Below are 27,454 nucleotides of genomic sequence, written 5' to 3' on the forward strand. Positions count from 1 at the left end.
GTGTAATGGTGTGGGGGATGTTTTCTTGACACACTTTAGGCCCCTTAGTGCCAATTGGGCATCGTTTAAATGCCACGGCCTACCTGAGCATTGTTTCTGACCATGTCCATCCCTTTATGACCACCATGTACCCATCCTCTAATGCTACTTCCAGCAGGACAATGCACCATGTCACAAAGCTCGAATCATTTCAAATTGGTTTCTTGAACATGACAATGAGTTCACTGAACTAAAATGGCCCCCATGGTCACCAGATCAACCCAATAGAGCATCTTTGGGATGTGGTGGAACGGGAGCTTCATGCCCTGGATGTGCATCCCACAAATCTCCATCATCTGCAAGATGCTATCCTATCAATATGGGCCAACATTTCTAAAGAATGCTTTCAGCACCTTGTTGAATCAATGCCACATAGAATTAAGGCAGTTCTGAAGGCGAAAGGGGGTCAAATAGCCTGACAAGCCAGACCCACATCAAGATGTTTGGTCTGGAAACTCACCATAGACAGGGCTCAGTCCGAGGGACGGGATAAACGGTTGTCTTTCAAACTCCCTCTGCACGCGATAGGATAGCGGTACACCAACCAGAGCAACGACGGTGAAGGGGAGCTCGCTGACTGATTAAACATTCGTCGTATCCGGTCGGCTAAACTCCGAACACATCTTCCCTTTTTAAGAATGACTTCAGTGCCGCTCTTTGTTCTTTTCTCAGAGGAAAGCTTAACTCCAAGTCTTCCGGAGGCGCGGGCAGAGCTGATTCGAAAGACCGCCGCCGTTCGCCAGTTTCTGTGTTTACTAGAAGACTGTGTTACTAGAAGCACGCAAACGCAACTCGGCCGTCGTCATTATGGCCCCGCCCGCCGACTCTATAGCCTACCTACACGATGTGATTGGGCCATCCAGATTCTGAGGAATACAGCTCAGATAGGAATTGAGAGTTGCTAGACCACACTTGCGGGCAAATTAAATTTGCTGCCGCTAGGGTGCGTCTAGATTTCTAGGCTAGGGGTCAAACACAGTATTTTGAGATGTCTAAAAAGTTTTTAATCTAAAGAGTTATTTTGTAAAACGTCAACATTGTTACCACAATATCAAAGGGAAACAAAATTTATCAACATAATTTTAGTTGTAAAACAATTTTTACGTTCAATGTTTTATATCCCATAATGCTTTGGTGCAGAATTACCCAGAGGTGGCTGCAACATGTCACCACTTTTCTCGCACGTGCCGATAGGTTGAATGTCAGAGGAGTCAACCAATCGCCAGAAGTCATTGGTGTTGTCACTGCCATCCAGTCTGAGCCGCAGACGCACGCCCATTAACCCCATCACCGTGGCGATGCACACAGAGGTGGAATTCCTCGGGTCACAAGCCTCCACTTTCATTCCCACTTTAAAATCATTACTTGGAGGAATTCTGGACTAGAGAGAGAGAGAGAGAGAGAGAGAGAGAGAGAGAGAGAGAGAGAGAGAGAGAGAGAGCATGGTAAAACATTACCATGAAATGTTAATGAAATACTGTGAATAATACATATGTGTGAATAATATATAGAGTGCAAAAGAGCTCAAGAGTGGTTATTATGTTTCTAGCATGTAATATGTTTGGCAACAGTTCTTTTTACCCTAATTGATGATAAAAAGAACTGACCCTAATTGGATTGTGTAGCTTTTCATTTCTTAAACAAATGTAGGAAGACACATCATTGCCATATTCCAGGATAACAATGTAAAGATTCATCAGGCTCAAACTGTAAAAGAATGGCTGGGAGGGAGCATTAAGAGACATTTTCACACATGAATTGGCACCCCTAGTATAGACGTTAAATTCACTGAAAGTCGTTGGGATGTGCTGGAGGAGACTTTATAGGGTGCTTGACTCTTGCATTGTTAATAAAAGATCTTGACCAAAAACTGATGCACCTCTTGATTTAAATAACATTAGAAAATGTATGTCCAACAACATTTATTTCCATAAAGAAATGCAATTTTTTGTAAAGATATTGTAATCACAATGCATATGGATTAATATGAAGTTGGCCCACCCTTTGCAGCTATAACAGCTTCAACTCTTCTGGTAATGCTTTCCACAGGGTTTAGGAATTTTTGACCATTCTTCTAAAAGCGCATTTGTGAAGTCAGGCACTGATGTTGGACAAAAAGGCCTGGCTCGAAGTCTCCGCTCTAATTCATCCCAAAGGTGTTTTGTCAGGTTGAGGTCAGGCCAGTCAAGTTCCTCTACACCAAACTCACTTATTCATGTCTTTATAGACCTTGCTTGTTTTAATGTAACTTGTCGTCATGTTGTAACAGGAAAAGGCCATCCCCAAATTGTTCCCACAAAGTTGGGAGCATGAAATTGTCCAAAATGTCTTGGTGTGTTGAGGCATTAAGAGTTCCGTTCACTTGAACTAAGGGGCCAAACCCAACCCCTGAAAAACAACCACACACCATAATCCCATATGCCGCTTTGCACTTGGTGATGTAAGGGTTGGATGCAGCTGCTCGTCCATGGAAACCCATTCCATGAAGCTCTCTACACAGCTATTCTGAAGGCCACATAAAGCTTGGAGGTCTGTAGCTATTGATTATTGAGAAAGTTGGCGACTTCTGCGCACTGTGTGCCTCAGCATGCGCTGACCAGCTCTGTGATTTTTCGTGGCCTACCACTTCGTGGTTGAGTTGCTGTTGTTGCCCAATTGCTTCCACTTTGTTATAATAACACTAACAGTTGACCATGAAATATTTAGTAGTGAGGAAATTTCATGAATCATTACCTTGATTTGGTGTTTAAAAAACATTTCTTATTGCTATCAATGTTGAAAACAGTTGTGCTTAATAGAAAGGTCTATTTCAAATAGTTTCGTAAAGTCATTATAGTATCGTGTAATGCATCCTTGCTGAATACATTTATAGCCTAAACTCCTGAATGGTAGTGGAAGATTACAATTTACAAACTTTATAATTGAGAACTAATATATTATCATTGAAAACAACACTTTCAGCAGTACATTAATTTAATTCTATTTTAATTCCACTTTTTAAAATTCAGATTAAATTTAAATTCTTCTTTGTTTTCTCAATTTAGAAATTGAATTGGAATTTAAATGACTCATAACTCTGGTATCCAGACTCATTAATCTTGTAAGGAGTTATAGAATAACAAATATATCCATTATAACAAATGAAGCAGCAGTCATCCATGGAGCGACCCTTTATTTTGGCAGAAAAGCAGCATCATTAAGAGACCTACCTGTCTGAAACAGCTGGGGGAAGCAGGACAGGCTGAAGTCTCTCTCAAGTACATTTCCCAGCTGAACGGCTCTGGTGAATGAACAGGGGAGAGAAGTGTAGACCAGGAAGTATGAGATAAAGTAAACAGTACATGTTTTTGTTTCCTTACAGGTTAATAAAGAAAGAGAAGGCTGTACCAGTGAGCTTTTTTGAATGTGAATCCTCATTATTCCGCCCTGATTTTTTGTCTGCAATTAAAAATATATAGTCAATCAAAAAACTAGAGAATAATAACAAATAAGTTAGTTCATTATAAAAAGGGACTAACAAAAAAGGTTTAAAATATCAAAATGGCATGAGTTAGCAGTTTTGACCTTTCTGATGGGTTTTGCCCATGGTGACCTGGAGAACCACATGAAGTGGACAGAAACTGGACAGATCCTAAACAGCCAACTTAAGAAAGAAAGAAAGAAAGAAAGAAAGAAAGAAAGAAAGAAAGAAAGAAAGAAAGAAAGAAAGAAAGAAAGAAAGAAAGAAAGAAAGAAAGAAAGAAAGAAAGAAAGAAAGAAAATACATTTTTTTTTTTTTTATCAAATGAACTTAGATAATTAATGTGGAAGTTAAACCAACAATATTTCTTTACAGTGCAGCAAGGATGCATTACATCGATCATAAATGACCCGTAGGACTAAAAATATTTATATTTCAAATAAATGCTGTTCTTTTGAATTGTCTACTCAAAGAATCCTGAAATTCTTTTCAACATTAAGCAGCAAATCAGCAAATTACACTACATTTCTAAATATAACTCTTTTATTGTATTTCTACAATAAAATAAAAGCAGCCCTGGTGAGCAAGACTTCTTTAAAAAAAATCAATCTCACCATATTCAAATCAGTTTTTAGTGAGATCATGTTATCTGTAAATAATAGTCTTTTCTTTTATCACTAGAGAGATCAGCTATGGCCCAGAGTTCATGAACTCATCCCGGAAACCATATTACAGCATTATAGAAGACAGGGATTATACGTTATACTCCCTACTGGCATCTGAGTGCAATTTATTCCACCAACATTGTACTGTGCAAAAAAAAAAAAAAAAGATTATCACTAAATCACAAATACCTTTAGAGAATCAAAGCACTCGACTAAGGAAAGCTTTTCTTCTATTTGACATCATAATAAGTTACTGAGCTTCTGAGGGACCCTGCGCTCGCTGATCAAAGCCTCGGCTCTCTCAGCAAGTGATAAGTCACATCTCAGTTTGGGGGAAATTGGCTGCAGCTGACGTCCTGTGCAAACTGACAGTGGGATGAAGGACTTCCTTTTTATTCCTGTGTTAGTCCACTAAATGATTCTTAATGGGATATTCAACAAAGCTAAGCAAAAACAAATTAAGACCAAATTTCCTCCCCATTTTAATCCCATCAACAAAAAAATCTAATGTGAAAAAAAAAGTAGTTTGCAAAAGTGAAATGTTGTTAACAAATATAATGCTGCAGCCTTCAATCTCTAAGTTTCTGTGTTTTTAAGTTTCGGGTTGTCTTTTATACACAAATATGAATTTAGAAGCTCCAGGAGGTTATTAAGGACCAAACTGTGTTTGGTAAGTAATCATTAGCAATTAGTGTAATAAGATATTAATTACTAATTACTTTCTAAATCCCATATCAACCTCAACCAGTTGAACAATACAAGGATAGACATGAAGCTGCTCTTTTAATTCTGTCAAATCATTTTGATGTTAAATGCACTATTGTGTTATATAGAATTGTTCTGTAATCGATATAGTATTTCATGCAAAACCAGAAACTGTAATTAAATTTCAGGAAAAATTAAGAGTAACCCCTTACTTTACTTTTTCATGGGAAAAATAATACAATTACAGTAATAATTTACTTAGTACCCAACACTGCATTTAAATATTCATTAATATTAAATTTGGGCATACTCTTGTTTAAGAGGGGTTTTTTTCAACAGACAAGCCATGAAAACATGTATTTTTGCCTTGCTTCTTACTTTCTTATCCAGTCAAAGGATTGAGCAAAATCCTCCAGATGATGCTGAAACCAAAAAGCCACAAAGAGAATCCTTAAAACATGTCCGAAACTAAAGAAAGATACAATCCTTTCAATGTCACGCCAATGTTTCTGCTCTGAAACTACCAGCCACTTCTGTCTAGCTAGCAGACAACCTCTCTCTTTTTCTCCCCCTCTTCTCCTCCTCATTCTTCTGTCTTAAGCTGTGAATCCCATTCAGAGACTCGTCATAAAGATTCCAAACCGCCGTAAAAAAGGTCAATAGCCAGTGTACATTTGTGGGAGTCTGCAGCAGTACATGAAAAGGATTCCAACACCTCCCATTAACAGATGATGTCTACATTTTGTGGTCTCTCTCTCGCTCCGTCTGTCTTTTCAAGGCCCTCACCACACCCCCCAGACAGGAAGCTTTCTCTTTAGACATGGCTGCTGGGACGGGGTGAATATGGATTTGATTTCACAGAAAATGTCAAGAATTGTCTAGATGTCATTGATATCAAACACTGATGTGATGGGTTTTTTTTTTTTTTAAATGGGTGAATGAAAAAAAATATGCTTTAAATTCAAAACCCTCAGAGTATTATGGAGAAGGGGAAAAAAAATTGTTATACCTAGAATATGAATATATTGCTATAGAAATAGCAAATGTTTTAATGCATTCATTTTTATTTAATGTGTCAAAATGCCAGAATTCATTTCCTCTGGATGACACACACAGATATGGATGATGCATTGGAAATAACCTTTAAATTAATTTAATTGGGTGATGAAAAGAACATACATTTAGAATCTGTCAATTAATTCCATAGCCCAACTTTTACTGACAAAAAAAACAATGAGTGTCACATAAACAGTGAATACCCCACACCACGGGTGGAACAGATGCCAGTGTAATAAACATGGATATTGTAAAATATTATTTTTATTGCTTTAAAGCAAATGCATGCATGTAATACATAACACATATATATGTTGTACTGTTTGATGCAGTGTAAATCGCTTTTCGCATACACTCAACACCAGTGTGCCAATTACAGAGGCAGCGAGCTGTTTTAGGTCAGGGAATAACAGACGCAAGAAAACACAGCGCGCGCGCACATAACATCATTCCATATGTAAACACGCATTCAGCTTCCGCATCAGTGTGACCACTGAGATATTAAACGAGCGAATAGATGCACCATATCAGTACAATTAATTCAATACAAAATGTGACAAATGTGCCAGTGATGTTCGCTCACCGTGTAAGGTCGGACAGTGCTGCTGTTCTCCTTTACTTTCCATTGGACCTAGGCCGCCATGTTTCGCACATCCGCGCATGTCCAGCAGGCAGCAGCATCTGTGGCTTCAGATTTATATCAATGGAGCATCGAACTACAGATCATCTTGTATGTTTGAAATCGAATTTCAAACTCCCAATATTTCTTTACTAATGCACGTTTACCCGCCGAACCGAATAGGACTTAATTCGAGTGACATTCTAAAAATCGAGTAGCTAGAATGAAATGTAAGTGGATATTTGTTGTTTACAGATTAATTAGGCTATTAGTGAGTTATATATAAAAAATAAGGCTATATGATATCATATGAAGGTGTTTAAAAACATGTCTATACAAATGCAGTTATGAGGCTACTGGATGTTTTGGACATTCATTTAGTTAATAATACAGCAAATATGCATATTGTATCGTCATATATAAATATTGTTTTAAAATCATGTAAATAATCTATATCTGCATTTATAAAAGGTTAGATAATCCCGTGGATTGGAGGGGTCAAATAGGCTTAAACGTGACTGCTGTTAAGAACACATTAACAAAACAAACCGTTTTATAAGGTATTTTTAAGTTTCATGTACATGTGATACTTTTCAGATGGAAATAATCGCTAGATGGCACCATGCGCTTTTCCAGAAGAATCACTCCGTGCAGTCACCTTTCCTGTCTCGAGGTTTCTTATATTAAATTAAACATTTAATGTTTATTAAGAGTTACGTATTTTTCCATTATGCTATGCCCAAAATAATGATAATAGGCCTAAATAAATAGACCTAATACAAATATAAATTCAACTAAGAAATGCTGTAGCTACAAAACTGGGGTCAGAGATTACATGCGTCAAAAAGGAAAATCTAAATGCAAAGTTAAAACATGGAGGCTAATGATAGATAGATAGATAGATAGATAGATAGATAGATAGATAGATAGATAGATAGATAGATAGATAGATAGATAGATAGATAGATAGATAGATAGATAGATAGATAGATAGATAGATAGTCAGGCTATATATCATTCATCATGAATGATATATAGGCTAGGCTTGTTCTTTTCTCAGCAGAATAAACAGTGTGAGCTGTCTGCTGAATTGATCTTTCAGCTCAGCCCACTCTCTCTCTCTCTCTCTCTCTCTCTCTCTCTCTCTCTCTCTCTCTCTCTCTCTCTCTCTCTCTCTCTCTCTCTCAAACACACACACATACACAGCATCGCCTAACGAGCGAGCACATCCATTTGGGTATGCGTGTATAAAATGTAACACATCCGAGCAGTAATGCATATTATCATTGCTCAACCGAACCCAGCCAAAGATCCGTCGTTTCTGGACCATTCTGAGCTTTCCTCCATTGTAATTGGCTGCAGAGAGGTTCGGTTCGGACGCTATTGGTGTGAGCAGTCCGCCACTCACTCAGCCTGGTGCCGCTTCGCCTCTTCGCCCTACTACAGCGAAGGCCTGGCTCATGAATATTAACTATCTTACGTGGCTGGACGCTTCTGCAAGGTTACCAGGCAACGTCAGCGTGACGTGCTTAATATTCATGAACCGAGCCTTCGCCATACTGCGATGCGTAAGTTCGCCTTGTTAGGTTGTCAATGGCTCAGAATGAAGGTGGATACTGTTGCAGCTGTGATGATGGGTTACCACTGCAGGTGAAAATGAAAACATCGTTACTTGTCGAGGCGAGAGGACAGTTTGCGCATCGTTGTCTTGGACGTATGTGAGTATTCTGGCTGGAGCTCTTTCCATAAATGAACAGTATAGTCATTGCGCTTGTTTTTACGCTGGATGTTAGATGTTAGTGGCTGTTACATCGTTGGTGTTTCAGATGTAAACGCACAAACACGCACACGCTCCTGCCCACACACTCCAGGAGACCGAAGTCACCTGTTATCATTCTGTCGTTCATTTAAGACAGTATTGGTTATGTAAATGTTCTTTATATTGGCCGGGCACTTTGTATAAATCGTTGTGATTTTTGTTACCCCACCATATTTTTACTGTTCATTTAAGAGTGGGTGTGAGTGCTGTGGGCTGTCAGTCATTTCTTGACACTCTCAGGTGGATAAGGTGCTTAAAATAATGATAGAACTTTCATCCACCTACGAATATTTCCAGCGCGCGCACACACTTACGCACGCGCATACCGCACAACACATCAGATGCAGACATGCGCCGCTTTTATGCACAATGCACAAACATACAAGTAGCTGTCGGTATCACGACATGACCTTCGAAACGCGTATGGAAATGAATTTAAGTGCCAAAGCAACGGGTACTTCCCACAAATAAAAGGCAGATGAGACCTGTCGCACATCTGAGGTGATTGAGATGATGTCCATCTGTGTTTTCAGCACATTACATCACTGACTTCTGGTTTGGCAGAGGATTCTCAGGCTGTCCTTGTTCACCCACCTGTAAATCTCGTTAAAAACTGTTGTTTTGCTATTCCCAAAACTGTCCGTGTTGAAGATATGTGGCCCTCGTTTATTATCACCTCAGACAAACCGAATCATGACCATCTTAAAAATATCCATTCTCACTAAAACGAGACAGAATATAAGCAGCAATGTCATTTCATGCATATGCATTAAATGTAAACCACTGCATTGATGCACATCATACATATAATGCATATTCTTGTGAAACATACATAGAGTGTGCATGAATAACTATTTGACCCCTTCTCTGCTAAATCTGCACTCTTCCTTCTCAGGTGAGCAATTGTGTGTGTGAGTGTGTGTGTGTGTGTGTGTGTGTGTATGTGTGTGTGTGTGTGTAGTGTATTAGTTTGCAGGAATGTGTGTCAGTGTGTGTGTGTGGATTATGAGAAGAGCATTGTGACCAACCGGGAGCAGATTTTTGCTGCAATGACCCGTTCAAGCACCGATTTCTGTCCCATCCTCTGGCCTTCCGCTCCTCTCAGCCCAGACATGCACCACCTCGGCATCTTTTGACTTGATGAAGATTCCTGACATCGGTAATGTGATGAATAAATTTGAGGTCCTTGGGATTGTAGGAGAGGGTGAGTCCACCTTTCGTTAATATCATTCCGTAAAGAGGAATAATATCATTTCTTATAAAACAGCATCTTGTGCATAAGCCGTAAACGGTGTGAGTTGAATAAATGAAGCTTTTCCCTTTTTTCTCCAAAGGAGCCTATGGGGTGGTCCTGAAATGCAGACACAAGGTAAGACGTATTTATGCAGAAAGCTGTTGGTCAGCATGCTAAGTAGAACTAAAGAAAGTCCTCTGTAATTATGCTGTAGAGCTTATTTGATCCATGGAAATTAGATGTATTTTGGAAGCTAGATTGCTGTTTTGAATCTATCGGTGAAGTTCAATTATAGACTGATATATTGCTTATGCAAAAAACAAAAGTGCCTTTCTGGTAGTGTGATTTGTAGAGGTAAGTTTAGTTTTTAATTTTCCTCGAAAGAAAAAAACTGCCTAACTGACTTAACCTTAATGGGTCTTATGACTGTAACTTTCCCAGAAAAGTTGCACAACACGTTTAAACATCTTAAACGGTACATTTGTTAAGATATTTCCTTTTATAAATATATTTTCAATTGTAATATGGCATGGTTCCCTAGCAACTGGTCTTTTAAAATTGTGGGCTTCTCCAAATGCATTGCTTGTGGCCTAGTTGGCAGATTTGCTTCATTGTTTGGGAGGCATTTTCAGACAGTCGAACATCGCTAGACAAGCTCACAATAAGGTAAATATAGGCATATTTTCAACCAATAGAAATTGCTTTTATTGAAATTGCTGCTGTGCTGTTTGGAGGTGCAGACGATTTTATAGTATCGTCCATTATGCAGTGATTTCTGTGCGTTTTAAAACATTACCTTTTATACATGCTCAATACTTGCTCATCCAGAGGATTTGGCCTCTGACACTGCTATTGATGTGTTTGTTCGATATACAAAATAGTTTGAATTTGAACTGAATCGATGACAAAGAGTTTAAAGTACAAATGCCCGATTTAGTTGGGGAGTTAAAAAAAAGATATCTCAACAAACACTGTGTGCGGGATTTCCTTTTGTTTGTTTGTTGAGATTTTTTGATTTGGTTATCCTTCGTCCTACACACCAATCTATTATCTACAGGTGTGCAATGGTAATTGTGTACTAAAAAAAAAAAAAAAAAAGATATAAAGGGATAGTTCACACAAAAATGAAAATTACCCTATGATTTACTCACCCTAAAGCCATCCAAGCTGTATATGAGATTATTCTTTCAGACTAATACAATTGGAGTTATAATAAAAAATGTCCTGGCTTATTAAAGCTTTATAATGGCAGTGAATGGCTGCCCAAAATATGAAGCCATTCCATTCATTACGGAAGTAAACAACATGGCTCTGGGGGATAATAAAGGCTTTCTGAAGTGAAATGTATGTGTAAGAAAAATATCCATATTTAAAACGTTATAAAGTAAAATATCTAGATTCTGCCAGACCGCCTTCCGTATTCATTACGAAGAAATTTGTAAGCCGTGTGGATTACTTTTATAATGGATGCACTTTTTTAGGCTTAAAGTTTTAGGCTGCCATTATAAAGCTTGGCTTAGTTAGGACGATTGTATTTGTCTGAAGGAAGAATGTCATATACATATAGGATGGCTTGAAGGTGAGTAAGTTATGTGATAATTTTCATTTCATTTCAGGGTGAACTATCCCTTTATGGTAGACTGAGTAAACCCAGCCTGATCTGTCGGCGATTTGATTTCGCCCTGCAACTCAGTCTGGAAACCTATACATTAATTTCTACTGCTTACATTACACTTTTGCGGGAACCAATCACAGACTGGCTTATCCACCTGGCACGCTATTGGCGGGTTTCACACGATGACGGATAGAGAAGCGATGGGTCGTTGCCAGTTGATCACACCTCTTGTGGTCTGATTGGTTCAAGGACTATCCAATTGCATACAGTCATTTGAATATTGCTCGTTTATCACGCCACTTGTGCAGTAGAAAATACAGAGCAGACTCTCCAGACCTGGTGATAGCCAGACAGCTTTTAAGGTCCATTCACACCAAGGACAATAACTATAATGATAACAATAATGATTTAGTTCTAAAAATTATAAATATTGTAAATTTAAATTAATAGCAGAGTCCACACCACAAATGATAACAGCACAGAGAAACAATATAATTGGATTCACTTTCAAACGTTATTTTTCCCAGCTGATGAACGATAAAAACATTGACAGCCAATCAGAATCCATCCTGTTTTAAAGAGCTCGAACATTTAAAGCGACAGCACAGGGTTATAATAACATAATTCTATGGTCCGCAAATATAGTTATCATTACAGTTATCGTTGTTGGTGTGAACGGATATTTATGATAACAGTTTTTACCACATTCATATAAATCAAATTTTAAAACCACTAGATCAAATGTTATCATCAAAACTACCTGTCGGTTAAGGTCGTTTAAGGTTGTTTTCACAGTCCCTTTCGGTGCTGTTGGTATTTGATTTATGGTTGCATGCCCAGGATGTGTCTTCACGCCTGGGCAGACAGCAGCAGTGTGGCTGTGTGCCGGGCTAGATGATGAATGACAGTACAGTGCAACAGAATGGTTAGGGCTCATTACACTTTAGATTTCACTGACCTCGATGCGCACACCTCAGAGTTAACACTGATACCATGCACAGTATTCATGCTCTTATCTGTACAGATTCATGTAGTTACACATATCTTTCAGGAAACAGTGTAAAGGTCAAAATGAAAGTCAAAAGTTTGTTTAAATGTTTGCATATGGAACTGACACGTAATCTTGTAAAGCTGCATATCTCCAGTGTCTCTTTGAGTATACAGTATTTATTGATTTTGAGCTATGTTAAATAATCAGCGTGGATTAGAATGGCCGAGAATTGATGATAGAAAGGAAATAAACCAATCATATTCCCATGCATAATTACATTGTCCCACTCCAAGTTCCTATGCATCATTGTTATGATAATAAGACCGATAAATTCAGCTGCAAGTATACTCCTCAGTTTGTGCCAGAACAGAAATACAGGCTTGTGCTTTTAGTAATTGGTCGGTCAGCGCTTTCCCTCCTTCATTAAATGCATTCAGAATTGCAGCTGAAATCAAGAGTGACTGTTTCTTTTTTGTTGCATTCTGTCTTGTTTCTCTTTCACCTATCATTATTCTCCAACGCAAATATGCCTGCGATCTATTTACAGACATTCAAAATAGCACTGATAACTGGGAAACTACTAAACTTAGATTCCGCTACATACCTGATTAAGAGCAGTATGTTTGAGTCTTAAAATAAGGCGGATAAACCTTATTACAAGGAGACTAGATTAAATTTGTTGGTGACTTTTGGTGTTGTGTGCCTTTGGGGGATTTAGCTATAGAATAGAATAAAATGGAACAGAATAGAATAAAGTTATTCCTGATCTTTTAATTTGTTTAGATATGCTGCCAAGCTGCCATTTCACTACTTTTGTCTGTGTTTTTGCCATTGTGAAGTATATACTTTGCTTGAAAATATACCTTTAATTCTGCTTTGGCTTCTATTGCAACAATTTTCATGTAGACTATTATTACAAAAATAAAAGACAGTGAGATTCCCCACCCCAGCCCCCCAAAAAAAGTTATTTCTGCAATTCTTTCTCTTCATCAAATAATCCTGACAAGAATGATTACATTTACATTTATGCATTTAGCAGACTGTTTTATCCAAAGCCACTTAAAACTCAGGAAGCAAATCTGTCAAGAAGAGGCAAAGAAACGCAAAAAGTTTGTATACTACTCAGAGTAGCAAAAACCAGAAAAAGGGAAGGAAAAAATAAAATTTAGTGGAGGAAGAGTTTAGAGTTTTTAAAAAAAAAATTATGATGAGATTAAGTGCTCATGAAAGAGATGAGTTTTTACCTGTCTTTTGAATGAAGCTAGTGATTCTGTTTGGGTATGGAGGACGGAAGATCGTTCCACCACCCAGGAACAATGAATGAAAAAGTTCTGGAGAGGGTCTGGAGAATGATCTGGAGAATGATCACAGAGAAAGTTCTGGAGAATGATCATAGGTTTCACAAAAAATATTAAGCTGCGCAATTGTTTTCAACATTGACAATAAGAAGAAATAGTTTTTAAGCAGGAAATCAACATATTAAAATAATTTCTGAAGGATCATGTGACACTGAAGAAGCAATTATGCTGGAAATTCAGATCACAGGAATAAATTACATTATTACATATATTATTATATATTCAAACAGAAAACATTTATTTTCAATTGTAATTTTTGACAAAATTACTATAACTTTTATCAAATTAATTCAGCCTTGATACACTGTAAAAAAATAAAAAAATAAAAATTGTCTCCAATTGAACATTTTTTAGTGACTGATCACATCTAAATTTTTTGGTTGGCCGAATTTAAATTCTGTGAATTGATGCAATTTAATTCACAGAAATTAACTTCGGCCAACTGAAAAATGTATATGTGATCAGTCACTAAAAAAAATTCAGTTGGAGACCTGATTTTTTTTTACAATGTATGAGCATAAGAGTTTTCTTTCAAAAACATTAAAAAAAATCTTATTGACCAGAAAACTTGTCTAAAAAGTAAGTTACCGGTATTCAATATTATCTTCCTGTTTATAAAACTTTTGTATAAAACCAATCAATTCCAAATTTGCAGGTTTGCACTGTCGGACTGAGCCATGCAGATATTCAGCACTTTTGCATATTGATTGAGTAAAGTAGAGCTTTTCTTCTTGCACTCTTTTCAGTACAAACATATACTGTGCAGTATTGAAACAAGCACCGTTTATGTAAATATTGATGAATCACACATATTCACATATTTGACTATTAAATGGCTACAGTGTACATCCCAAATTCCCACATCTTCAAATAAACAATCCATTTGTGCATTCATACAAAAAACCTATTGTTACACATCCACTCAGATCAATGCAGATCGCACGTATTGTTCAAGAAAACTTGATTTGTCTACAAGAAAATGCATATTTTGAGCTTGTCTTATAAGTTAATAGTGGAACTGGAGAGATGAGTTGTTATTAACTCCAGTCATAATCATATTGGTTTTTACAAAGTAAAACACTAACCTATTAGCATAGCATGGATTTATGCAGTGATGTAAAACATGTACAGATGAATAAAGGAACAAATAAATAAACATAAAACAACATCTTATGTTTAATATTTTATTTATTCATATTTTATGTTTGCAATCGTTTATGTGCATATTTAATGTGTCTTATTTAGTTACGGTACTTCTCTAGAAGTACTCTGTACCAGCAAACCTTTAAAAAGCTCAGCGTTTTACTCCTCACTGAGAAAGCTCTTGTTTCTGGCTATTGGCAGTGGCTTCTCTATTGTTTCTCTCAAGTCTACCCAAGTGATGTTATCCCAGCGAGTAGGGGCCATGAAAGGTCCTTTGTGCATGACCGAACGCAACAAGAACTGCTGTTTGTTCTTGTCTTTGGTTGAGATGATCTTGTGTACCCTTCATTTAGTAGTTTTTGCATTGAAATATATAAAAAAGCAATTAAATGTGTCTTATGATGCTATTTTAAATGTTCCGTAGAATAGGTTATCATGCTTTTATGTTTAAAAGACATTATGTTTCATATACTGTACATTTATTGCAGTACCTCTGTTCCCAGTCTGTCTGAAACCTGCTGAGTTCTACAAAGCCCAGAGTGCTCTGATTGGCCAGCTGCCCCAGTGTGTTGTGATTAGCCAACCTCAAGCCTCAAGTGTGTGTCGGAAATGTAACGCCCCTTACGATAATTGTGAGCTTCAGCTTCCACGGCTTCTAAAGCAACTGTAAACACGTCATCGGTATTACATTGTCTGTTCGAGTCTATTTTTTTTTTGTAGCTCTCTTACCTTTCAAATACAGTGTAATAATGGTTTAGGGCCCTATTTTAACAATTTGAATGCATGGTTTGAAGCACATGGGGCAGGTCCACTTATGGCATGTCCGAATTCACTTTTGCTAGTTTAACAACGGGAAAATGGTCGGTGCACCAGGCGCATGGTCCAAAAGGATCAGAGTTTTGAGGCTTTCTCCTGAACGCCGGGTTTGATGGGAGTGCTGAACTGGAGATTTGGAAGTATACGCCCACGGCTAGGATTGGATAAGATTTGCATATTTAATGAGCTTCAGCTCCCCTGTCAGTTCAGTTCACATGAGGGAGGGATTGTTTTGAAAGCAGCAACCAGGATGATTCTCTCACGGGGCTCGTAAACGTCTTTATCTAACAAACACAATGATTTATTTCTCATCCACACACGATTAATTGAAATATTATTTCTGTATTAGCCTGCACGATCTGTGAATATAAGTGCGAACACACACACACACACATGCACGCGCGCCCTCAGATCAAGAAAGGAATACTATTATTTCACTATAGCCTGTCTGGAAAACACATAGCCCCGGGAATACTATTACATATAAAAAAGACGTTGTACTCACATAAGTGTGTTGCACCATTCCTGGATTTACCGGATCCAATATAGAAGGCACAGCATTGTGTCTGCAAATCCAGCACTTGAGACTTGTTTACAAACAATTCTGCAGTGAAATGAACCGAACACACATACGGTCTTCCCCACATGAGCTGGAAATTCATAAAAAATAAATGAAGTATCACACATTCCTAATATTAGGATCCAAAGGAAGCTTATGCAGCGACTGTTCTTTCACAGTATCTTGCTATCTTCTTCAGCATGTTTATTGCTGCTGGCTAGCGTGATCCGCTGAGTCGCTGGGCGGGGCTACTGAATTACACGTGCTTATTAGTCTGTAGAGGTGGTGTTTTGTCGTGCAATGACATAAGGATGAAGCACACGATCGTTTTCTGGGCCTGTTGTCTATAAAAGCTTTTCTTTGACTAACAAGGAACTTTTCAGCTCTGAAACTTACCGGATAAACTTGTATTACTATGACCGTTTATATAGAAAAAGCTCAAGGGAAAGTTGATTTCTCAATTCACCACCCCTTTTTAATGAGTAACTATTAGAGACTCCCTATTCGAGTCTCATCTCCCATTCCCTTTAAAAGCCAGTTGTGCTTGCACCAATGACGGATTTGCTATTTACATGGCGGAGTGTATTCCTACGATTGGTTAAATAAGTAGACAAATTCATTCCTCATTTTCTGCAAATAGATCATTCTGATACATGCAATGACTATCCATTATGTAGGGCTGTCCTCGACTAAGGATTTAGACAATCGAATCAGAATTGTCCAATCTCTCTATGGTCGACTGAAAGTCGAATCATCTGTGTGTGTGTGAATGGGTTGGGAGGGGCACGACACTGTCAGCAGAAGGGTAAAACTATTTTTATTTTCATTTACACACTGCACACAGCAACAACTTTTAATAAAGCGACCAAAACTGCCTGCCAACTGACAGACGAACTGACAATGGCTTTCTTATTTAGGTTTAAATAGCCTAAAAGGTAATGTGGTGGATAAACATTAATAAACTGTTTTCTCATAACATGTTAAAGCCGCGATCGAAATACAGAACATCACACAAATATATAAAAGAACATTTTGATAAATAAACCTAAAAAAATACCTGCCTAGAGAGGAAAAGAACACTTTCAGTGCGTTTACATGCACGTTCTGAAGCCGATTGTGCCTAAAGCGGGTGAAGACGTAGCTACGCGAAGCACAGCCCCGCGCGCCTCAGGATCTCACTCACACCGCCACCTGACGCGCACATTATATAGACGCAAGCTCAATTTTGAATTGACTGACAGAAGAGCTGCACGAAAGCGCTCTGTGGTGCAGCATGATTTTAAACAACTTCCTGAGTGGCCGCGGACAGGCGCTGAATGCTGCCGCCGGTGTGTGTACACTCATTGAACGTGTTCTAATTTTAAAGGCGCGGTGCGAAGCTCGGCGCCCTTAAAGGGGTCGCACACCGATGCTCAGCGCCGCGACATGTCTTTAAAATATTGAGCACCCCCATATTGCCAAAATGGTATGATCCTCGTTTCATAACACCCACGAAGATTCGACCGTGAGATCGGTGGTCGAATCAGGCTCCGCATATCGATGCATCGAATCTTCGACTATTCGGGGTCACCCCTACCATTATGACATAGCATTTTTATCTTTATGTACACAATCTTTGCCGAATCTTTGACATTCTAATCATTTTATTAGTAATATTTGACATGTTTGTGTCACAAGTTGTGCACCCACCTATAGGCGCATATTAATGGTCAATGGCGTAATTGTTTTCACCGCCATGAATGCGCCTGAACACATCTCATTTTCAGACCAGCTCATCATGGGCGCACAAAATGGCCGCAAATGCATTTGCTATTTAAACAACATGGCACCGGACATGAAAATGATAACTGCGGGGGGCTGAAACTAGCAAATAACCAGTGATGCCAGTAACGCGTTACATAGTAACGCGTTACTCTAATCTGACTACTTTTTTCCAGTAACGAGTAATCTAACGCGTTATTATTTCCAAACCAGTAATCAGATTAAAGTTACTTATTCAAGTCACTGTGAGTTACTATTTTAGTAATTTTCCATAGTTAAAAACGACAGCTTATCAAAATTCTCAGCCCGGGGGCTGGAGCCGTCTTTTTTATTTATTTATTTTACTTTTTACATTGTTGCAGCCATTAAAATAGTTCAGTTTTGTTTTAATGTCAAAGTAGTTATTTTTCGTTTCGTTTTTTTATTATCCTAATTTAGAAAAATGTTCAGAGCAATTTTTTGTTTGTTAAATTAAAGTTTATATAGGCAAGACAATTCAAGAGTTGGTTTGAGAGACTAGGCTATTAAACATGCGGTTAACTCACTGGGTCGATCGTCACATAAAAAAATTAAAACTTTAATTTAACAAACAAAATTTGCTCTAAACATTTTTCTAAATGAACTTAAAAAATAAACGAAACGAAATATAACTACTTTGACATTAAAAACAAAGTAGGCTAGTTATTATACCACCACAAAGGCATTTTTGACGAGCTGAGGCAGGCTGATAGATTAGCCTACTGCTCGCAACGGCGCTCAAAAAAAAACGAAACGGGCTACACAATCTAAACAAACAAAAAAAAAGTACATGCAGGTTGTCTTATAGCCTACCTTACACTTCAGCAAAATTAATATAAATCCGATCTTCAATTCCCGCGGTATATGCTCATTTAACGGAGTTCACATCAAAGCAAAAGATTCCAGCATTTTATTCAGCAGCTCATTTCAAATTCAAAGATCGCAATATGAGAGAGAGAGTGACCTAAGCACTGGTAAGATCATTAGTCTCATTATTTTATATTGAAGATGATTGTGTTTTGTGTGACTTATTTTAAAGTTTCATTTACGGCCATATGCGTTGGCTTGCTTTACTCATTTGCAGCGATGTTGCAGTAGCACCGTCATATCTATCTGACTACAACATAACACGCTCTCACACATTTATTTTTTAATTATTTGCCAGGAGTAAAATTTACACATGTGGTTTAAACAACCTTTGAAATGCTTTCATGCACCTTCTGAATTGGTTTGTTTGAGTGATCGGAATTAAATACGTCTCGAAAGACTCTCGGAAGGCATTTAGGCCTATCCTGGTCATTTCGCAATCAGATAGATACCTGTTTAGAGAAAATGAATGAAGGAACCAGTTGTAAAAAGGCCATAACTCTAGCAGCTGCACTGAAGAAACGGACTCTTTAACCCTGCGCGAGCCATAATCTCGACAGTGGCGCAAGCTATCATGGTCTCATGTTGTTTCCACCAGCACATCTCATTGTTCATTTTAATTATTAAAATAAATATAAAACGAAGGAGAAGCCTAAAAAAAGGGGGCGTAAAAAAGTCGGGGCCGTCAGTCTCGGGCATAAATGCAATAAAGTGTGTTGCCAAAAACGGTTGTCATTTCTATTTTGAGACGGCAGGGGTGTTGTCGGCAACTGCTGAATGTAACTAATAAAGTAACTTGTAATCTAACTTAGTTACTTTTAAAATCAAGTAATCTGTAAAGTAACTAAGTTACTTTTTAAAGGAGTAATCAGTAATCAGTAATCAGATTACTTTTTCAAAGTAACTGTGGCAACACTGCAAATAACACTTGCATCAACATAAAATACAGTTTAAAAAAAAACATAATGAAGAGTATTTACCAGGTTCAGGAAGCTGCAAGAAAACACAAGCTAGCTAAATACATCCTAACTTGATTCTTAAAGGGATAGTTTATCCAAAAAGGAAAATTCTGTCATCATTTACTCACCCTCATGTTGTTCCAAACCTGTTTGAGTTTCTTTCTTCTGCTGAACTCAAAAGAAGATATTTTGAAGAAAGCAGATAGAACAACCATTCACTACCATAGTTTTTTTTTACCTACTATGGTAGTGAATGGTTGTTTGCTTTTGCATCGAATCATGAAGGTTTTTCATCCGAAATCGCATTCTCTCTTGAGTGGGTTCTTATTTTGAGTAAATAGTAACTTCAAAAAGTATGTTCTATATAGTATGAATGTGTGTATAAATGTAGTATAGTCACCATGTTGTCATTATAATGTGACCTACCAGCATCAGTTACATCGCTTCACTGCCATTCACAAATCCTCTCCCGTGCATTTTTCAGAATCCTGCCAGAAGTAGTAGGTCATCCTGCTACTGTTTTATGAGCACTGTGAATTCAGACATTCCTTTGTCACACACTGTTTTTTGGTAGGGAAGCATGCGATTTCGTATGCAGCCACTGCATCCCCACGACATGGAGACAACACTACAATTCACTGAAGCTTCGTCTTCTTTCTTTGCATAAGCCTTCGGGTGGGCATCGTGCTAACATTTCACACTGTGATGTAGACTTTTGCGGAAGTAACATCTAGACTTCGATCGTGTTTTAGTCAGGTTTGGAGCAGTGTTCTCTGTTAGAATAAGTCACTGTGTGGGAGACTATGAGCTTTGTAATTTTTCAGATCTTATAAATGCACAAACAGATGCATTACACACTAAAGGAAACGAGAAAAAAAAAACAGTAAACGCATTATATGACACCTTTAATATTCCTGTGTAAAAATTCTTGTCAGATAAGTCTGAATGTCTTTCGGTTTAGTGCAATGGTCACTTAAATTCTATTAGCATCTCCGCACTTTGTTTTCAAGCTTGCTCCATTAAAATGAGTGAAAAGACATCAAATGCATGCAGCAAGGCAGCAATTTGTTTATTTGTCAGCAATGTGCAATCACACCCACACTGATTAGCATTTGAACATCTCATGTTTTAAGATCTATTAAATGACTGTTTGATTTTACCGTTGATGTGAAGCTCAATAGGGGTGTTTTATATGCTCTCTTTAGACGTGAGTAGCAATGCGAGGCCAGTGAGTGACGGGGATCATCTGAATTTAAAAGCTTGTTCCCTTGGAGAAGAATATTTATTTTTATAGCATATCAGTCGAATTGAGGGCAGAGGAGGAAGAGGGGACGTGAGTGTGCATTAGCATTAAATAGGTCACCTTGAGTGGGAACGCTGGTTGTGGAGTGCCGTATTGAGATGACTGTGCAGGGCACCATGGGTGAGATTGTGTGTGACAGAAATGCCAAGATGGAGAGATATTGTTTCGTTAGGGAAGATAACGTTTTGGATGCTGGATTACAGGGTATTATGTTCAAATTTGCTGCTTTGATTTGGAATGTTTTTTATTGTTCATGGATTGGATGACTGAGTATGATAACTGGTATTGCAAGGTAGAAATATATTTATATTCCTTAAACATTTTGGTATAGGGTTTGGTATAGGGTTGATAGGGTTTCTTTTCTAAAATCCTATATTAAGGGTCTGCAAGCATTTTAACCCCAGTTGCTTAAAGGGTTACTTCAGCGATTAGCATATGGCTTTGTATCAGTAGAAACCCTGGAGTATATTCAAATGATTGTGCTTTCCCCCCTCATATCTCCCTGAGACAAGAGATTTATGCATTTTATTTCTGGAAAAATTCCTCCTATGATGCAAATTGACGATTTTTGCATCATAGGAGGAATGTTTGCCCAAAGGCTAAAGACTACAGCCAGCAGAGGGAGCCATTTCCGCATGTTTTGAATCCGCGCATGGGGGATGGGAGATAGCACTCAGCTCGCAGGGAGAGCTCAGCTCAGCTACAGGCACTCATTTAAACGGAGCTATGGTGTGCAATGTAAGTCTTTTAACTTCTCAAATTAATTTCTATTAAAGTTAAGCTTGTAAAGGCATGAACTGAAACGCACCAGACTGAACTCGCGTTGTGAATGTATGCCGCGAGTGTAGTCACAATTACCTCAGCTCTCATCACTCGTGCAGTTAGTGCTCAGTGCTGTGAGACTCGCGCGGTGACTCACTCATTATATTGAACACACACGTTCAGTTTTTAATTGTAGTGTCTCTAACTCAGTCACAGTAATGAAGTTGGTGGCGTTGGGAATGGCCTCACAGGGCAGCGAAGCATTCTGGGAATTGTAGTCTTTCATCCCCATGGGACAAAAATACATTTTCTGTCTTTTCTCAGTCTAGAAGACACCAAATTCAAAAATAATTTCAAATTTCTACTACATTGATGACCCAGTTTAAATACAGATTCATCTTCCCAGCGCTGAAGTACCCCTTTAACATTCTTTACTGTTCTGAAAGATTTTTTTCAAAAGAAATGAATACTTTTTATCAAAGTCATTAAATTTTTAAAAATTTACAGGAAAAAGACACATGTAATGTTACAGAATATTTATATTTTTTGATATTCATCAAGAATCATGAAAAACATGAATCATAATTTCCACAAAAATATTAGCGGCACAACTGTTTTCAACATTGATAATAATAAGAAATATTTCTTGAGCACCAGATTAATAAAGGACCACGTGACACTGAAGGCTAGAAGTAATGGCCGCTGAAAATCCAGATTTGCCATCACAGGAATAAATCGCATTCTAAATATTTTGAAATAGAAAACGCAATAATTTTTCACAACATTGCTGTTTTTACTGTATTTTTTGCAAATAATTGCATTTAAAAAAATTTGGTGTGCTATCCTATAAATTCTAATTTTAAGAGAAATTTAAGCTAGTCATCTGACTAAGTCTAAAAAAAGGCCAAGGATATTAAAGCACCAGATTTGCAGACACAAATTAAATTGTGAGCAGTGATTAATTATATTGTCTGGCCAGGCTTAATCTGCAACCAACAATGAAATAGTGTTTGTTTCCTTCACCCGAGTACTCACATTATTTTATGAGCAGAAATGGTGCTTTAAAATCCAGCATCAGACCTGGTAATAAATTGAAAACATCATGAAGGCTTAAAATGTATTCTAATATCCTTTTACAGGATATTATTTAGTACTTAAACATGCCTCTGTGTCATTGTGTGGCTCTCAAGGCTAAGCTGGCCCACCATGTGTCTAATGTAAACATGTCTGTGGTAATAATAGAACAACAGCTGTGTGGTCAATGGAACACAATCAATATGTGGGACAGTCTAGTTCCATTGTATGGATCTTATGGAAGACAACATGCAATTGCTGTATAGTCTACTGCCTAGAGCTTACGCAACCATTCAGGATTGTTGGACAATTTAGGGTTTGTGCCAATGAAAAAAAAAATCAGTTTGGTCAATAAAATCTTTTTGGGTCAATGACGTTTTGTTTGCAGTTTTTAAATGCATTAAGAGATGCCATTCCTTCTATGCTAGAGACACTTTTCCTATGAATTTCATGTTCAAATGGTCAACATTTTTTGATATTTTAAGTCATTTATTTCAATCAGAAACTGCCGTTCAAAAGTGTGGGGTTTTTTAACCCAAAAAGAAAATAAATATTTTTATTCAGCAATGATGCTAGTAAGGATGCTAATTAAATTAATCAAAAACACATTTACAAAATATTGCTCATTTAAATAATCGCTGTTCTTTTTAACTTTTTTTTTAAAGTGAAACTTTAATCAACATTTCCATAAAAATATTATTTAGAACAACTGTTTTCAACATATAATAAGAAGAAATGTTTCTTGAGCACCAAATCAGCATATTAAAATTAATTAAATGGATCATGTGACACTAAATACTGAAGTAGAAATATTTTACGGGAATACATTTCATGTGTATTTAAATATTTCACAAAATTATTGTATTTGCTGTATTTTTGATCAAATAAATTCAGCCTTGGTGAACATATAAGAGACTTCTTTAAAAAAAAACTTTTGAATGGTATTTAATCCTACATTTTTAATCTACATTTTTATCTGTTACTTTACTTCTGACTCTTTTTCTCCAGTACGGAACAAAAAAAACTCTCTCTGATAGCGTTCCCTTAAACAAGCACTGATAAAAGTAAGAGGATTTAATACAGATGACTCTTTAATAGAGACCCCATGAATGGAGAAGATATCAAATTTAGCTGTGATCTACTCTGTTTCTCCTGGAGGCCGACAGGGCTTGAGTTCACGATACCACGCCAGCTCAGGAACCGAGCTTGGCATGAGAGATGCTTTGTTTCCTGTCTTAACAGCAAGGACAATTAAGGTTGCGCCAGCTTTGTTGGCAATATGAAATTAGATCAGTGCTGTTTTTCAACAGCAGTTGTACCAACCGTATGGATGTTAGAACGGATGCCAACACCATTATTAAAGTAAGCGATACTAAAAGTTGGCTGAACTGACTACGTGTTCTGCTTTGTTTCATGGTTTAGCTGTCTTTAAAATTGCATCTAATTATTTCCTAAACAAATTACAGTAACAGTACCATGCATTTAGTGAGAACATGTCTATGCACAGGCCTCTGTAAAGTTCAACTCCTGACTTTTTGCTCTCATGTTGAGAGAAATACCCTCTCAAATGATCCAACCTCCCACCCGCTGAATGGCACAATGGCCGTGAAGAAAGCTGTGAAGCTAAAGGAATTAAAACAACAAGCTTGCCGCTTGTAATCCTACTATCTGTCCATGCTAGAGTTCTGGACACATAGTCTCTCCTGCACCCCCTCATGAGTGATAGTAATGATATATTGACTGCTCTGAGTGCTTTGGACCCCCATTGGCCCCTTATATTTCCCATCAACAAACAAGTCAACAGCCCATCTTTCACAAGTACACCTGACCTATACATTAACATGTTGTAATCCAAAACGGAAACAACAAGCTTAAGATCGGATTACCTGTCACCAAATATCAGTTATGTCATTGTTTGATGTCACTCTGCATTATCACAGGATTGTGTCTGGAAGGTAAAGGCGTATTTTTAGCGCATATGCACTTTTGTAAATAGAATTATGGGTTGGTCTCCATGCTTATTAGAAATATGAGACATGGACGCTGTGTGTGTGGTGGGTTTTTGAAGCTGTGAAAGTCTCAGCTTCTCCATAAACGCCTTTCAGATCTCCCCAACCCCTCCGCTTTCTTCACTGTCCATGACTCATTCACCCCCCTATATATACTCCGAGAGACAGACAGGTTTGTCAAGTAAGTGAAGAAACTAAAAATATCTGATTCCTAAATGATGTCGCAAGTTTTTTGCCAAAAGCAAAACATTTACCAGGTATAAGGAATTTTCTTCAACTTGAATGTAGGATACAGACTACATCCTAGTTTTTGTACATTCATTGTATGTACTTGAAAGGATAGTCTGGCCTAAAAATGTTAATTCTGTCATCATTTACTCAACCTTGTGTTGTTCCAAAGCTGTATGCATTTCTTTCTTCTGTGAAACACAAAAGATGTTTTGAAAGTCAAGTGTGGTCCAGATGACATTGGACCAGGGTTATAATTGTTAAAGGGATACTTCACCGCTTTTTCATATTAAACTGTTATTCCTAGGGCTGGGTTTCGATTCAAATTTCAAGAATGGATTCGATTCTGATTCTCAAGATCTTGAATTGATTATCATTATTCGATCCGATCTGATCCGATCTGATATTTGAGATTTAGATAAGTGTTTTTAAAGAAAGCATTTTTTCCAGCTGTTACCTGAATATTTCAGGACTGTAGTTATGCAAAATATTGATACTATTATTATAGACATTCAACTGCAAATTAATGGAGTATTGATGCTTGTAAAGAACAATCCCCCTTCCAGAGTGCTCTAGTCAGCGAAAGCGCGCTGTGGAGAGGGCACGTGCTGTCATGACAAGGCAGCCATTACAACTTCCTTGGCAGTAAGGGCGCGCTGCAGTGAGAACGGCTGTGACGTAAGCCGCGTTCTCGACATATCCAGCAGCCCGAGTTCACTTGTCTACCTTACTCTAGTATTCTCTGTCCGCCGCGGTAACGAGAGAAGAGGAAGAGTGAGGAAAACTCGGTCTGTCCGCAGCACTTCTTTAGCACGGTGGCGGCGGTATAGTGAAGAGAGCTTCGGCTTAAGTTCGTTTACCTACTCTAGTATTCTCTGTCCGCGGCGGTTCTGGAATTTTCAAAGCTGCCATGCTCGTTGTTTTAATGTCCTTCCACCTCGTGGGCATGCGTGAATTCAATGACGCTGCAAATTAAAATTCACAGGGAAAATGTAGGCCTATTATTAAATCGATCCTCTGAGTTATGGATCGATCTTTAGAAATTAATATGAAAATCAATTCAGAATTGGTGAATCAATTATTTTCAACACAGCCCTAGTTATTCCCTAAACTAAAATGAGTTGTTACATACCTCTCTTGTCTCAGTGTGTGCTCTTAATCGCTCTGACGCGCGGTGACGATCTGATAGCATTTAGCTTAGGCCACTAAGCCCAGTTCATTCACAATGGTACCAAACAGAGATCAAGTTATAAGCGACCAAACACCTCCACGTTTTCCATATTTAAATACAAAAAAATGTACTCACATCTTCCCCTCTCCCTATTGACAGAAATGAGAGAGGGAGGGGGAGGTGTGAGGGAGGATTTTTCAGCCGGGACTTTTTACTGTGCCGAGTACTTTTTAAGTACTCTCAGAAGTGCTATTCCGCCATACTTTATAGTTCTCCTTTTTAATCCACATTTTATTTTATGTCACCATACTTGGTCATTCAACTATTCATGTAACTGTATTTAAATAGGGAAAATGTGGAGGTGTTTGGTCGCTTCTAACTTGATCTCTGTTTGGTACCATAGTGAATGAACTGGGCTTAGTGGGCTAAGCTAAATGCTATCAGATCGTCACCACGCGTCAGAGAGATGAAGTGCACACACTGAGACGAGAGAGGAATGTAACAACTCGTTTTAGTTAAGGGAATAACATTTTAACATGAAAAAGCGGTGAAGTATCTCTTGAACAAAACTAAAACATTACTACTAAATATAAATAGACTAAATGGAACTAAAACAAATTAAACCTAAATAGTAATCTTGTAAAAAAGGACAAAAGCACATTACATATTTAATAAAATGGTAAGACTTAATGGGATCATGACATGGATTTGTTTTAAATATATATTACTTGAGGTTAACTTATAATGTTTATAAAGTAAAAAAATATTTATTTTTAACCTTCATTATGACTGAATGAACCTTCATCCTATTGTCTGAAATTATGCATTTTTAAGCAGTGGATTCTTTGAGGTTTGTCAGTAAATCCCACTGTTATGATTTGCTAACATCATTGCTTCAGAAACAGTATCAACAACACCCACATGAGTAAAGGGTTTTGAAAACATTATTCATATACAACCTGCCATTTACAGACAAAGAATTATGAAATCATGGACTTTTGGTTTGTGATGCAACTGCTTCATCTTTCAACAAAGCATTGCCTCATTTACAAAACAAAATGCTCCGAACAAACATGTAATCCTCCGACACAATTTGGGAGTATGTCAGAAGATGAACAAGTGTATTGTACACAGTGTAGACAGCACCAGTGATTATAATGGCTTCTAAACGCTTTAGATGCGATGTGACACTCACATCCACTGTAGGCAAATGTCACCAATTA

At 37.7% G+C, this 27,454-nt stretch overlaps 2 protein-coding genes across 8 annotated transcripts in view; one reads left to right on the forward strand and one right to left on the reverse strand.

Annotated features, from left to right (window-relative positions):
* Nucleotides 1-6,773, reverse strand: part of scml2 (Scm polycomb group protein like 2) — a 32,423-nt gene extending 25,650 nt beyond the window's left edge. Inside the window, exons 1-6 of one of the 4 annotated variants that reach the window (XM_067432046.1) lie at nucleotides 6,509-6,773; nucleotides 5,248-5,291; nucleotides 3,604-3,682; nucleotides 3,427-3,477; nucleotides 3,249-3,319; nucleotides 1,186-1,420 (exon numbers count right to left, since the gene is read on the reverse strand). In XM_067432046.1, coding sequence (XP_067288147.1) covers nucleotides 1,186-1,420; nucleotides 3,249-3,319; nucleotides 3,427-3,477; nucleotides 3,604-3,625 — 379 coding nt within the window. In that variant the 5' untranslated portion in view covers nucleotides 3,626-3,682; nucleotides 5,248-5,291; nucleotides 6,509-6,773. Of the gene's footprint in view, nucleotides 1-1,185; nucleotides 1,421-3,248; nucleotides 3,320-3,426; nucleotides 3,478-3,603; nucleotides 3,683-5,247; nucleotides 5,292-6,508 lie in introns of those variants that run through there. The other 3 variants (XM_067432048.1, XM_067432047.1, XM_067432049.1) reach the window with 3 other exon arrangements.
* A 1,281-nt stretch (nucleotides 6,774-8,054) lies between these two features.
* The window catches only part of cdkl5 (cyclin dependent kinase like 5), a 56,656-nt gene continuing 37,256 nt past the window's right edge, over nucleotides 8,055-27,454 (forward strand). The window contains exons 1-3 of one of the 4 annotated variants that reach the window (XM_067432044.1): nucleotides 8,055-8,262; nucleotides 9,259-9,567; nucleotides 9,698-9,732. In XM_067432044.1, coding sequence (XP_067288145.1) covers nucleotides 9,504-9,567; nucleotides 9,698-9,732 — 99 coding nt within the window. In that variant the 5' untranslated portion in view covers nucleotides 8,055-8,262; nucleotides 9,259-9,503. The remainder of the gene's footprint in view (nucleotides 8,263-9,258; nucleotides 9,568-9,697; nucleotides 9,733-27,454) is intronic. The other 3 variants (XM_067432042.1, XM_067432043.1, XM_067432045.1) reach the window with 3 other exon arrangements.

Source organism: Pseudorasbora parva, chromosome 22 (genome assembly GCF_024679245.1).
Source record: "Pseudorasbora parva isolate DD20220531a chromosome 22, ASM2467924v1, whole genome shotgun sequence".
In the NCBI taxonomy this organism is placed as follows: domain Eukaryota; kingdom Metazoa; phylum Chordata; class Actinopteri; order Cypriniformes; family Gobionidae; genus Pseudorasbora; species Pseudorasbora parva.